The sequence below is a fragment of the Schistocerca americana genome, chromosome 1 (genome assembly GCF_021461395.2).
Source record: "Schistocerca americana isolate TAMUIC-IGC-003095 chromosome 1, iqSchAmer2.1, whole genome shotgun sequence".
NCBI classification, from domain to species: Eukaryota; Metazoa; Arthropoda; class Insecta; order Orthoptera; family Acrididae; genus Schistocerca; species Schistocerca americana.
The window spans coordinates 929,628,493-929,643,282 of NC_060119.1; the positions used below are offsets into that span (position 1 = coordinate 929,628,493).

At 40.4% G+C, this 14,790-nt stretch overlaps 1 protein-coding gene across 2 annotated transcripts in view; it reads right to left on the reverse strand.

Annotated features, from left to right (window-relative positions):
* Nucleotides 1–7,437: 7,437 nt before the first annotated feature.
* The window catches only part of LOC124615365 (TRPL translocation defect protein 14), a 164,509-nt gene continuing 157,156 nt past the window's right edge, over nucleotides 7,438–14,790 (reverse strand). For both annotated transcript variants that reach the window (XM_047143195.1, XM_047143187.1), the window contains 2 exons: nucleotides 14,469–14,650; nucleotides 7,438–7,816 (listed from right to left, as the gene is read on the reverse strand). In XM_047143195.1, coding sequence (XP_046999151.1) covers nucleotides 7,743–7,816; nucleotides 14,469–14,650 — 256 coding nt within the window. In that variant the 3' untranslated portion in view covers nucleotides 7,438–7,742. The remainder of the gene's footprint in view (nucleotides 7,817–14,468; nucleotides 14,651–14,790) is intronic.

The window sequence follows — 14,790 nt, forward strand, 5'->3', positions numbered from 1 at the left end:
GTTGGTCAGAATTCATGACTCTCTTCAAGGGAATGGGTACTTCTTGTATATTGTTGCAAACATTTCAGGATCATCTGCGAAACCTAAACATTAAAGGTGAATTTTAGTTTCTAGTAGTCCTCAACTCGTTATTCCTTTTACTACTTTTGCCAGAGCTTTACTACTTTTCCTTGTGTATGACTGAACAGCAGGGCCATGAAGTAATCATCTTGTGCTAGTATCAAAAGATTCAAATACAATGACTATAAATTAGATTTTTAAAGTTGTGTCAGTTAATGTTCGTTTGATTAGTTCTCTTCCATGCCAAATAGAGTATTCTTGTCTACAGAATATTAAGTCTTTTACCAAGAATGTTGTCCCTACCAATCTGTTTTGTGGATCTGCAACTAGCACGAGGGTGGTTTGAAAAGTTCTCTGAATGGAATAGAGAAAAGTACTTACATCACTGAAACTTTTTTTTTTATTTTTCAATGCAGTCTCCTTGTACATTAATGCATTTGGTCCAACGATGTTCCAGTGCCTTGATCCTCATCTCAAAAACGAGTTTCCTCCAGGCAGAGCCATATCAGGTGAATAAGCAGGTGAGGCAACAATTCATATCTTAGTTTGTGTAATTTTGCCATGGCAACAATGCATGTGTGCGGGCGTGCATTGTCTTGATGGAAAATGACTTTCTTCCTTGCTAAACCTGGCCTTTTTTGCGTTTCTTTTGCTGCAATTTGTCCAGGAGGTTAGCATAGTATTCTCCAGTAACTGTTTGCCCAGTGTGGAGATAATCTACAAACAGAATCTCCTTTGCATCCCAGAACACTGATGTGTTGACCTTTCCCACCAAAGGAATTGTCTTTGCTTTCTTTGGTGGCTTAGAATCAGCATATTTCCACCGCTTTGACTGTTGTTTTGTCTCTGGGGTATAGCAGTGCACCAAAGTTTCATCTGTGGTCACAGACCGGTGTGAAATAATCTTGTTTGTTTCTCCTAAAACAGGCCATTGTTCTGATATGTCCATTCTCATGCATTGATCCAGCATCAAGAGTCGCGGCACCCATCTTGCGGATAATTTTTTCATTTCTAATTCTTTACTTGAAATGTGACATACCCTTTCAGATGACATCTGGCAAGTGTGAGCAATTTCACGCACTTTCAATTGGCGATCCTCCATGACCATTTTGTGCACTTCTGCAATGCTTTATGGAGTTGCAACACATCTCAGCCTACCACTGCGTGGATCATCAAAACTCTCCCAACTTAATTTAAAATCATTTATCCACTTGGCAACAGTTGAATATGAAGGAGCAGAATCTCCCAGTGTATTCTGGAAATCAACATGAATGTCTTTTGCTTTCACACCTTTCTTTACAAAGTACTTAATCACTGCTCGAATCTCGATTGTTTTCCATCTTCGCAAATCACTATGTGGGAACAACAACAGTCACTGCCACAGCACTCTTTCAGGAGCACTGACATGGCACGTGTTGACAGGCAATAGTCCAATGAATATCACTTGAACAACTCGTTGCACTAGCGCTGACCTCTCATGGTGATTCCGAGAACTTTTCAAACCACCCTCGTAAGATGGACTTGATATTTAGGATCTGTTCTGCACAAGATGATCTTTTCCAATATTTTGCTGGATATTCACCAATTAATTTGTCTGCCATGGCTTAAAATCTCTTTCAATATTTTTTTTTAACACTGAGCATTTTGCTTAAGTTATACTGGATCACTTAATGGAAACTGTTTGTTCTGTGTCTTTAGTAGTTGGGTCAGAACCAACAATTCATGGTTTGCCTTTCTCTACTAGGTGGATTGAGTCTCTCAGTATTTGCTGTTGGCCATTCCATGCCTGCATATAGAAGTAGGGTTGATGAAAAATTGCGTATAAAATACCTTGAGGAAAACTTTAAGGCTCAATGCACTATCTACACTGAGGTAACAAATGTCATGGGAAACCTCCTAATATTGTGTTGATCTCCTGTTGCCCAGCACATTGCAGCAGCTTGATGTGGCGCAGACTCAACAAGTTGCTGAAGAACTGTGCAGAAATACTGAGCCATGCTGCCCCTATAGCCATCCATAATTGTGATAGTGTTGACAGTTCAGGATTCTGGGCACAAACTGACCTCTTGATTATATCTCATATATGTTCAATGGGTGACCAAATCAATTGCTCGAAATGTCCAGAATGTTCTTCAGATCATTTGCGAACATCTGTAGCCCAGTGACATGGCGCACTGCCATCCATAAAATTTCCATTGTTGTTTGCGAACATTAAGTTCATGAAAGGCTGCAAATAGACCATAAGTAGCCAAACATAAGAATTTCCTGTCAATAATCAGTTCAGTGCCATGTTGACAACTTGAACCCACCGCTTTGTGGGATCTGCCTCTCACACTAACCCTACCATCAGCTCCAAATGAAACTGGAAATCATCTGACCACGCCATGGTTTTCCAGTTGTCTAGGACCAACTGATATGACCGAGTCCAGGAGAGGCGCTGCAGGTGATGTCGTGCTGTTAGCAAAAGACCTTGCATTGGTCACCTGCTGCTTTAAACCATTAGCACCAGATTTTGCCGCACAGTCCTCATGGATACATTCATCATATGTCCCACATTGATTTCTAACAATAGAAAACCCAGGATAGAGTGTAACAATGTTATGAAAAGGATAGTTGCTACAAGCCGAGACACACACACAGCAAGAGACTGGTCATGCATGCTTCAATGTGAAGGGCACCCATCTCCCTGGAAATGGGCGCCCCTCACATTGAAAGCAACTAAAATTTCTCACTCTTTCACCTTAAATTTATTAGCATAATGAGCTATCTCTCTAAAGAAAATATTAAACTGTTTGCTTGTGAGCACTATGAGCAACACTGTTGTATAAATGTGATTGTAGATCACACCAGAAAATTGTCTTAACAGAGAATACAGTATAGTAAGGAAAATTCTTACCTGCTATCAGCTGGGGATAAAGGCAAAATGAGGTGGAGAAGGATCAGTCTTTGACCTAAAATATAGATGTAACACATTTGTGTAGCATAAATGCAAACTCTTGCACTGTTCTCTATATGCAACATCTTTTCTATACATGCTGAAGAAAAATACATAATGTGATGATTACACACTACAGTCATCTGCCCATTTCTTACCAAATGCATTTAGCATGATATTTATTCAAAGCATCTCCGCTCTGTGTACTCTTGCAAATACTATTGGTGGTAATATACAATGCAGCTGCCAAATTATTGAGAGGCTGTCCCTCGAGAAACTATCACTTTAAGCATTCTAATATACACTGACTGAACTTGGGAAGATCTGGGAAACAATGGAGGGTGATAAGTTCTTCTGTTTACTTTGTAATGAGACTGTACCCAAAGTTTGATTTGGAAGAAGGTATTTGCATTAAACAGGAAACCAGAATAGATGTCTACACCAGAACACAAGAACAAAATATTTTAAGAAATGCATATGGTCTTCTTCATTTATTTTTGAAAACAATTCTTAAAACTGCAATACCAACAAGAAATTTAATTTGCTTTACTACATGACACAAAAAAAATGAAGTTACTGAGAAACATGATTATTACATCACTATTTCACACTATGAAAAAATAGAACATTTTAATACTGCTGGGTGCATTGTTACAGTGGTCTACAGGTTACAGATCACAAAATCTTACAGATATTACTTGTATTTTACATCATTTCTGATGAGATGTTAAGTATATATACTATACAGGCACACTTGCAAATCTGTTGATCACTGAGAACTGAAACCCATAGTCCATAGCGTTAAAAGGTACAATTCTAATGCAGTTATTGAATCCAGACAGTATTTGCATTAACCGCATATAAATATCTTGGAAGAAATAAGTTTCCTGAACTGGCTGTCATTCATTTCCATTTCATTTTGTGTACTATGTTGCTTCAGGTTACACACACACAATTCTGAGGATAGTAAATGGCTTGCTTGCGTGCTACTGTTTGTACAATAACAATTATCATGGCTATAGCTCTCAAGCCCAGCCAACAACAGACGCACATAAAATTATACAACTAACCTGAAACAAATAGTAAACAGGTTAAACATTTTACCTGAAAATGGCTACAGAGCCAAAATAATATGATACACAAAATAGCATGGAAATGAAAAACAGCCAATTAAGAAAACTTATTTGTTTCAAGAAGTATATCACAGCTGTGGACCCTGTTGCAACTAAATTATATGCATATAAATAATTTTGGCTTGTGAAACAATTTTAATGTACAAATTATTTTACTTAAAATGGAGAAAATAAAATAATACTGAGGCACATCTATATATGGAGGGTTATGTTCTTTAATGCCTTTGAGTGTTTTCATATGAAAGATTTTGAAGTGATGGAAAAATAGTTATTAATAAGCTTTGACTTTTTATAGCACATTATGCACAAAAAATACAAACTTTCTTGAAGATTAAAATATCTTAGGCTGAAGTCATTTAAAATATTATGATTCCTTACAGTTTGTTTTTTAAGGTGTGTGGTAACAGCTAGTCAGTAAAGACATGGAAGATACATATCTTAATTGGTTTCAGTGCACATGACAGACATACACTATCTGAACCATTGTTTTTTTTTAATATAAAAATGTATGGAGCATAATTTTGGTACAAGTGATCACAAAATAATAAGAAATGGGAAAAGCATTAACTTTATCTATAATAACTAAAGAGGGAAACAAACTAATGAGAGAGTGCAAATTAATATAACCAATTCCTCTCTGACCTGTGGGTCATACTGGAACTTCCATTCGTTCTGTGAACAATTCTAATTCTTTTACTAACAGATTTAGCATAATTAAAAAAAATATTGGGTTGGTAATTGTTACAATTCTGTCCTAAATTTTGGGACATGCCTTCTGTGTCATATAGTGAATTATTATAATGTTATGCAAAACACTTAGTAATACTATGATCCATAACAAACAGTATTTTAACTCAGAAATCAGAATTGAGTACAATGATGATGCCAAATAGTTGTACAGTTACTGTGCTATTGTTGTTGAATACTAAATATAATAGAAGTTTTGGAACATGAAATCAGAAGCATCATATAAAGCAATCAGGAAAAAGAAATGAAGATATAAAACAGGACTTTATAATATTCAAAATATTCAGTGCCTAACTTCTGCTGCAACACAGTGATTTAACTTTAGTCAGCAACAATGTATTGCAAATACAGTCACACTGTATCATCAGTGACAAAAGTAAGATAAAAAAGCTTTCAATTTAGTGAATAAACTGCTCCTCTTTCAGCAAGAAGTGCAAAACAAAAGTTATATTACTTGTAACAGATATTAGGACAGTTCAAACACACACAATGTATGCACACAGGTAAAAAGTAACAATGAAAAGCTACAGGTACAAAGAAAATTGTCTTTCTGGAACCATTTTAAGTACACAATACAATACTGTCTTTGAAATACTTCAACTAGCAGTTATGATCCACTATTTGAATTCATTGGAATTTCCAATGTAAGTGAAAATATAAAGCTGTTTTGTGTGATTCTGTGACATAAAAATACAAATACTTTGTTTTCTTTTCAAAAATCCCTTTCAATTACTTGTATAACCATAGAGTAAAAACACAATGCCTAAAGTAAGAAGATATCACATAATACAATTTCAATTAACAAAAAGGCACTAACATTGGCCTACTTCAATCTGCAAGAAAGACATTTGCAACAATGCACACAATACACCACACAGTAGGAGACAAAAGCTGATTTTGAAATGAGGATGTCATCAAAACAGCTGTAAGTACCAGACAAAACAGAAACAACAGTTAAGATACTACTGTGTAACCTTTCAGTAATATTGTATGCCAGTTGCAATTAATGACTAGATGTACTAAGGTAGTAAAATGAAATCTGTCACTCAGAAGACACAACACACTATGAATCAGTGAAACCTACAAGCATACGCTACAAGTGGAAAAGGACTTCAGGAAGTTTCTCTATTCACCAATGTGTGTATCAGTCTGAGGTACAAGCAATACTTATCAAATAAATCACAAATTCTATGAAATGGTAAGAGCACTGCTTTATCTTACGTAACAAATTATTATACAGTGATATAAAGCATTCCACAAATAACTTGCATTTAGCAACAGTGATATGACTCATCAAAGTGGCTTCTTTTATCTTGCCAATTTACTGTGCCTGTGCACAGTTTTTGTCTCTTACTAGATACAGTGCCAAGATTTGCATTCACATCATCATCATCACTAAGTGATATGTACAAGCAGAAGCTAGTTTCAGATATATTTAACATATCTTCTAAATGTCCATTGTCAGTGTACCGTACAGTGTGTTTAAACTTGGAGCATAATGGGTCAAATTATTCAACATGAGTCATTTACAGTATGCTGCTCAAATTTAACCTTTTCCACATGTCCACGATTTTACAGAGAAATTTACTTGTATGGAATATTTCATCTAACAAAAGTTAATTTGGAAAATCAGAGGGACATGTTACTAACTGAATACATAGGTCACAAATTAGCCTGCATTCATAATGTTAATTGCATGTTATTTGCTCTTTTGATGATATCAAATTAAAAGGCAAAAGAAATTGTGAAGTATTGGAATAAATTACTTTTTCTTCAATTCAGTAGTTTTTTCATTCCATATCTTCAGAAATTCTTAATTTTTTTTTTATAGCGGATGTCACTAAGTAATGTTAAGTCACTTGTCATATGCTGGCCTGCCCAACTACTTCAAGTACATAGCTACACCACAATTTTCTGAAGCACAGACAGATGTAACACAATGGACATGTTCCAAGCTTTTGAGCTATTCCACTTTATCTTGCGTAATTCGCACACACACCAAATGTGTCACGCACCTTTGTTGATACTCTTACTCTAAGGTAATGAGCATCACAAAGACAGCAGACATCAAAATGTATGAATATGCAACAAGAAAATCTTTCTGGTGCTAATAATGTAATAAATAGTTGAAACATAATAAAATTATGGGCCAGGAAAACTAACCAGACAATTGAGGAAATTTCTGTCAAGATAAAAAACCAACTCTCAGTAATAAATAATTAAGGTTTCTTAATGGATAGCCTACAGCTTCAAAGAAAATGGCCTAAAAAACTTTGGGTGTCACCAGTGTGTGTACTAAAACTAGAAAAAACTGTGTGTGTGTGCGCGCACACACACACACACACACACACACACACACACACACACACACACGTGACATCATACAGCCACTTGAAAATAGTGACCTCTCATTGTGTGTCTCTTAATCTGTTTTCTTCTTGTATGTGTTTAGACACTTCCACAAAAAATATTTTTAATTTCTTCTCAATTTCTCCCCTTATGTTTCTCTTTCTATTTTCCTCTTCACTGCCCCCCCCCCCCCCCCCCCAAGTAGAAGTTCAGTGCAAATGAAACTTTTTCATTACCTTTTCTTAAAATGAGCTTTCAGTGATTAATATAATTTCAATACAAAGTTAATGTAGCCAAAATTTAACTGCAGTAAGAAATTTATTTATTTACAGCTAAACACACTACTGTAAAATAAATTTAGTGTGTTTTAGCAATGCTCTTGCCATTTCAACTAACAAGAACAAAGGAAACTTACTTACTATTTTCACAGAAAAGTACAACTTTTACACTTTGTAAAATGAGATTAATTTCAATGCCATCTTCTATATGCATTTGAAAGTAGCAATATAAATATTTTCTTACACTCCATTTACTAGCTGAGGCTCTTTCTGCCCATTTTTTTGTATGTCTCCAGTTGCTTCATCAACAGTACCTGAAATAAACATTGACTCTTAATGTTATGCATCCCTTGCATGTTTTAATCAATTTTAATTAGAAAATATGTAAGTGTTACTATTTAGAATAAGAGGATATTGCATTACAAAACATTTACTTTAAAGCCATCGATCTTAAGACTCATTGAGTTACGTTATGAGCAGCACGTGTGTGTGCGCGCACCACCCTCCCACGAATGCATGCACACAAGCCACCTTCCTGGATGCTGACACACAAGCCACCTTCCTCAATATTTATTTCCATCTCAATGATGGCTGCATCAATATCTCCATCCATATCAATCCTACCAACTATCATCAACACTTCACTTTGGTGGTGGTGGTGGTGGTGGTGGTGGCGGCGGCATGAGGGGGAATTGTACCTCTAAATGTAGTTGCAAGTGTAGAACTAAAATTTTCGGTAATATTCATATTAGCACTATTCATGTGTGTGTATATAAATCTTGTAATCTGACTTGTTCCAAATCACATCCATAAAATAATTGTGAAAATGATCTACGGAACATGCCATAACTAAACTGGTCTCTGCCACCCATTTTCCATGCCAAGAAGCCCCTTCTATACAGCCTAGCCACCTGTGACTCATACTCCTCTAAATTAAATGAAGTATTTATTTGTACAAGAATGATTGACCAGAATATCATAATTGTTAAGTTGTGTAGATTTTCAGATGGCGATAAATTATTTTTTGAGATGTTTTAACAAAATGAGAAAAATTTAAAAACTCTGAACAAATGTTGCAATGTGTGGTGATTTCAACAGAGTTGTCAGACTCAGATGAGCCCTACTCGGAACTGTTTTTAAACCTACTCAACTCATTAAATTTATATTGTACTAACAATAACAGCTCCATACTTGGGAATGCTTGTTTGGATAATATGACCAAAAGTTATATCCATACACAAAAAGGGGAAAGCATCAACATGTAGTGAATATCTGCAGCTGGTAGCATCAAAGGAAATAGGGGTAAGTAGATGCTTTTTAGTCCAACCATCCGCCAGTTCATTCCATGGGATATCCACATGACTTAGGACCCAGAGAAAGACAACTGAGCAGGTGGCACGGCCAAGGGCAGAGAGGTGGTCATGGACAGCAGAGACTAGAGGGTGATGAGAGTACCATTGTTCAATTGCCTGCAGGCTTGCTCACTGAGTCAAACACTGTGAAGGGAGGCCTGAATAACAAAATGGAGGGCCCTGTTAATGGATGGCAGCTCTACTGTGAACACACTACATGATCCCAGCAATAAATGATATTCTAAGCCAGTAGGAGATGTGAAAGTGCATCCCACTTTATCTACAATCTTAGAACCATTAGTGTAGAAGTGGCAGCACCATGCAACTCTGCAAGGATGGAATGTACAAGATACTGGAAGGCCTGGAATATGTCAGTCCTAATCCGTGGTCTAGGCACCATCCGGGGAGGGGGGGGGGGGCATAAACGCATTCCAACCGGCAATCCAATCCCACCCATGTGCAGCTATCAGGAGGGAGACATCCCTTATTCGCGAAGAGGACAGGGTACATGGGATGGTCATGGAATCAGCGAATGGCGATTGCATAAGAAACCAGAGTTGGCTCTATCATATTTGTAGCTTCTGTGAGGAGACTGTCACCGGGACTAGTCGAAGGGCACCGAAAGCCAGACGCACCCCACAATGGTGAATAGGGTCAAGTATTTGCAGTGTTGATGGAGCTGCTGAGCCATAAACCTGACTACCATAATCTAGTCTGGACAAGACCAGAGCATTCTCAAGAGGGAGAAGAGTGCTCTCACCAACAGATGTGGGGGCCAGGGGGTGGACAGCATTAAGTTTCCACATGCATGTAGCTTTTAGGTTGTGAATATGGGGCAGCCAAGTCAGCTTTCTATCAAAATTAAGGCCTAGGAAACAGGATTGTGTTACAACATAGAGGACGTGGTTGGCTTAATACATTTTCTGGATCGGGGTGTACAGTGGGTTGATGACAAAAATGCATAAAACTGGAAGCCAAGGGAGATGACCCACATAAAGGCCCATCAGGTGGCGCCTTGGAGCCGGTCCTCAGCACATGCTGGCAAGTGGGAGCTGCAGCAGATGCAAAAATCATTGATGTTCAATGCCAGGGTAACCACAGGCCCAACAGAGGCTACAAGCCCATGTCACTTGACACTGAATCCTGTGGAATGCCATTCTCCTGAATCCAAGGGGCACTGAGTGAAGTGCCAACTCAAACCCGGAAGAGCCAGTGACATAAAAACTTGTGGATGAAAATCGAAAGGGGGCAGCGAAGGCGCCCCAGTCATGGAAGGTAACTAAAATGTGATGGTGCCAAGCCATATCAAATGCCTTACGTAGATCAAACAAGGCTGTGACAAGGTGATGAGTAGTAAAAGCCCGTCTGATTACTGTTTCCAATCTGAGTAAATGGTCAGTTTGAGATCGTCCTTCCCGGAAGCCACACTGATACAGGGACAAAGGCCCCGAGATTTGAGCACCCAACATAATCAGAAGCTAAACATCCTCTCAAGCAGTTTACAAAGTACATCTGTCAGGCTAATTTGGCGGCAGCTGTCGAGAGATGTCGGGTTGTTCTCAGCCTTTATGATGGGGATAGGAAGAGGATACAGATGCTGTCGAAAACAGGTGTTCTGCAAGAACCAATTGATCGGTACACATAATACCTTGGAGGGTAAGACCCTGGACATTTGACTGTTGCTGGTAGCCCAAAAGGCTACGGAGCTTTGACCAAACCTGTGATGATGAGGCTCACGCCCCAAGGGAGGAAACAAGCCTTAGCATGGAGATGCTTAAAAGCAAGATGGTTGGTCTGTGAAGGGTGCCATTTAAATTGCTGCAGCGCCCGTCAGTGGTCCTGGACAGTGACTGCTATGTCCTTGGTCCACCACTGTACTGGCTGATGACGAGGGGAACCTGCAGATAGGGGACATCAGAATGCAATTCAAGAGAGTGGTGTCGAAGTGTACAGCAGATATTTAAGAGTGCCAATTGGCCCTGTGGAATGTGCAATGTGGGGGCCTGTCTGCCTGGTGGCGGCAGGGGAATGATAGACTCAACGGAAAGTTGTCATGTCATGAAGGTCATCATGGGGTGACCAATGTAGGGAAGCCATGAGAGCAGGAGAGGAGATCATGAGATCAATAGCAGTAAAGGTGCCATGAGAGGCACTTAAGTGTGTGGGGAACTGTCACTGAGGAGAGACAAATCAAAGTCTGTAACAAATCAATTAGAAGAGCCATACCCGCTGAAGTGGCACTTCCCCACAAAGGGTGGTGTGCACTGAAGTCGCAAGGACGAGTTACAGGATGGGAGTTGCTGTATTAAGGTAGACAGTTCAACATAAGGAAGTGATCTACCTGGAGGGAATAGACATTGCAAATGGTTATTACTGGAGTCATTTGCACTCTAACCACTATTGCTTTCAGGCTGATGCAAAGGGGGATCCAGTCACTAATGACATAGGCATGAACCAATAAGCAGATCCCTCCAGATGCTATCCCGAGGCCACCATAGTTCTGACAGAATGCCCCATAACCACGAAATTTTGGAGTGTGGTCCTCGTGGAAATGCATTTCTTGAAGAGCTAGACAGAACACAGAATATGAGGAAACAAGGCATTGTATTTCCAGTAGGTGGTGATTGTATCCGTTGCAATTCCACTGGATTAATGTGTGGTGAGAGTCCATGTTAGACATAGAGAAGCCGAGGGGAGGTCATGTCACTGCCAGTGGTCATAGCCGATAAGAATGGGGTGACATCCATAAATAAGACGTCAGGCTCAGGTTGCAAGTGGGGAGGTGGCACTTCCAAGGGCACCAGGAGGTCTTATTCCGGGACTTCTCCCTCTCCCTCTTACAGAGGCGGAGGATGGCAGGGCACAAAGGGAGAATAGGCTTCTTCAAAATCCAGAACCAAAAGAGTGTGAGCGACCTTGGGGAGCACAGTTTGCATCTTGTGACCAGGTTGTGATGGCAGGCTTCTGGCCTGAGACACACTGGGGAGAGGGAGGGGGGGCAGGGGGGGGGGGGGGGGGAGAGCACCATCCAGCAGGTGCTGAAGAAGGGAGGCACTTCTTTAGTTGGGGAGGGGACTCTGGAGGGGACGGTATGAAACTGCAGGGGTGGGAGAGGGGATGGGGCTGGTGTAAAGAAGAGGTAGGAGGAGAAAAGAATGTAATCTGTCATTTTTAGTGAGCCTCAGCAAAAGACAGATGATCCAAATGCTTGTACTCTTGGATCTTCTTTTCTCTCTTTTGAGCTGGACAATCTGGAGAGCATGGAGAGTGACTGTCATGACAATTGACACACACAGGTGATGGAACACAGGGGCTTCCCTCATGAAGTGAGTGTCCACAGTCACCACACAGAGGGTCTGCCGTACAGCGTGAAGACATATGCCCAAAATACAAGCACTGAAAGCACCTCATGGGTGGTGGGACATACAGCCTCAAATCATATCCTCCCAGAGAAGGTCAAGGTTATGTACTACAGATATCTCCTTTGAAAGCCAGAATGAAGGCACCAGTATTAGTGTGGTTGTCTTTACCGCCCTCCTGTCCTGGACACATTGAACAAAATGAATGCCATGTCACTCCAGATTAGCTAGAAGTTCCTCTTCAGTTTGCAGTATGAGGTCCCTGGACCATATTCAAAGACTAGTGAGGGGTAATAGATACTGGGACATTGTGAAGGCCATCACAAGCATGAACAGCTGCAGAGACGGTGATAAAATAAGCTTTGATCAACAGGGAGCCCGACTGCATCTTACTGAGAGACTCCACTTCACCAAACTTACCCTAGATATTCTCCACAAGAAAACAATGGCTTTGTGGCAGTGAATGTGTCACCGACTATCCTAGTACAGATGACGTAGCGGAGAAAGTGTTTCAAACCAAAGTGGTCAGGGTCAGCCTGGCCCTCCTTCCAGGGTGTAGCCAGGGAAGGAAAGGCTGCTGGGTAATACAGAGCAGCAGTCAATTATTCTTTACCATCCATAGAGACAGTCATTTCAGAACCATCAGATTTTTGCAGCTTGATATGCTTCATGCGCCTAGCATCCGCCCTGATACCACCCACTCTGATCAGGGGCTCTCTCCATGGGTGCCACCCAGGCACAGCAAGGGCCGCCTGGCACTGTATACATTACTGGGAGTTCCAATGCTCCAGGAAGATAAGCAACCACTCATTGATATACATGGGGACAGGTATCAGTTTGGTGAACCCTGTGTTATCAGGGGGCTCAACCAGATGGGCTTGTAAAAGCCCCACCACACGGATTGGCCACATATGCCAGTGACCAAGCAGGATGGAGGTGGCTATGGCAGGGAAGGAAGAGGAGAAGGAAAGGGGGAGAGGAATCCATGCCGTGGATGCTAGGCAGGGAGTTCTTCCCCAAATGGCTCACACTAAAAATAGAAAATTTAAAAGTGGAGGTCAAACCTCAAGTGAGGACCTAAGCACCAAAAAGGATGAAAGAGAACAGGCAGGAGGAACAAAATTACAAGCAAGCTGGGTCGACATAAATCAGAACACAGAGAGGGGAAGGAGGGGACAGTGGGAAAGGAGAGAGGGGAAGAAGGGGGCAGCTGGAAGAGAGTGAGGATAGGGAGGGAGGATCATGGTGAAGAAAATGCAGCCAGGGGAGGAACAGTGGGCCAGCATACACTTGCAAATTGTTGGCTGATGATGGGTTAATGATACCCTAAGTTCCAGATAAAAAAAATTGATCACAGCTCTTGTATCTCGCCTACATAGCACCAATAAATCCACCACTGACAGTATTGATGCAACTTAACAAAAGAGGCTGCAAGGCATGGGAACTCATGACAGATGATCCTTGTGGCAGCTCACTTGCTGCCTGCCACCACTGCCCCCCCCCCCCCCCCCCCTTTCCTTCTATCTGCAGCATATATTGCTTTCACAGGAGACGGTTAGGAGCACCATCCTCCTCGTGACATGCTTCTGGAACCTGGCTGCCCTCTTCTGGATATCAGCATCTGCTTGCTCTAAGGGCTGATAATTGCTGGGCAGCTAATTTCTTTAGCAAGGACACACGGGTTTCTTTGTATTGCTCTTCCACAATCTAGTCTGACAGCTTGCCCCAACACAGTACATTCAGGTTTTGTGAATTTTTACTTTCATTCACAGCTAATAAATGTTGTACTGGTTGTTACACAGAAACCTTACTGACATGTACAAAAGGAATTGAGGTAAGTAGCAATGTGTTTCTCATTATCGTACACCACAATACTGAATCAGCTACACTAACTTCTGCAATTGGATAGGTAAATAAAGCTGCTCACCAAAAAGCGATATGAGAACACACATAAATGTTACAGAAATATGCAAGCTTTCAGAGCCAGTGGCTCATCCTCCACCTGACAGGACGGTTGAAAAGAAAGGAAGAGGGATAAAAGGAAAAACTGATGAGGTTGTGGAAATGGGGAGAGTAAGTCTTAGAGAGAGAGAGAGAGAGAGAGAGAGAGAGAGAGAGAGAGAGATTGAGATTTCATCCCCAAACAAAATGATAGTACATATACAACATGCAGTACTGTAAATGTGTTTCAAGAAATGTTTAACACATTAGAAATACTTAAAGATAATACACTTACACAGCTGCTATGTACTAACCTTGCAATGAGTGACAGAATTTCTTTGTAGTATCCCATTCTTCACGTAGGGAGAGATTGAACATGGAAAAATTAGGATTGCCCGTGACTTCTTTTATGATGGTCAGGAACTGAGGGAGAATTCTGTGTAGTTCACTATCATCAGCACTTGTGTATGTTTCAAGCAGGACAAGACCTTTACACCTTTAAGAACACAATAAGTTTATGAGAAAATTATGGATTCATGAATTAATTACAAATTAATAAACACAGCTTACATATCTTATAAGTTCAGTGAAAAAGTTTCTATCAATAAGATTTTCATGGGACACATTTGAGGGGTG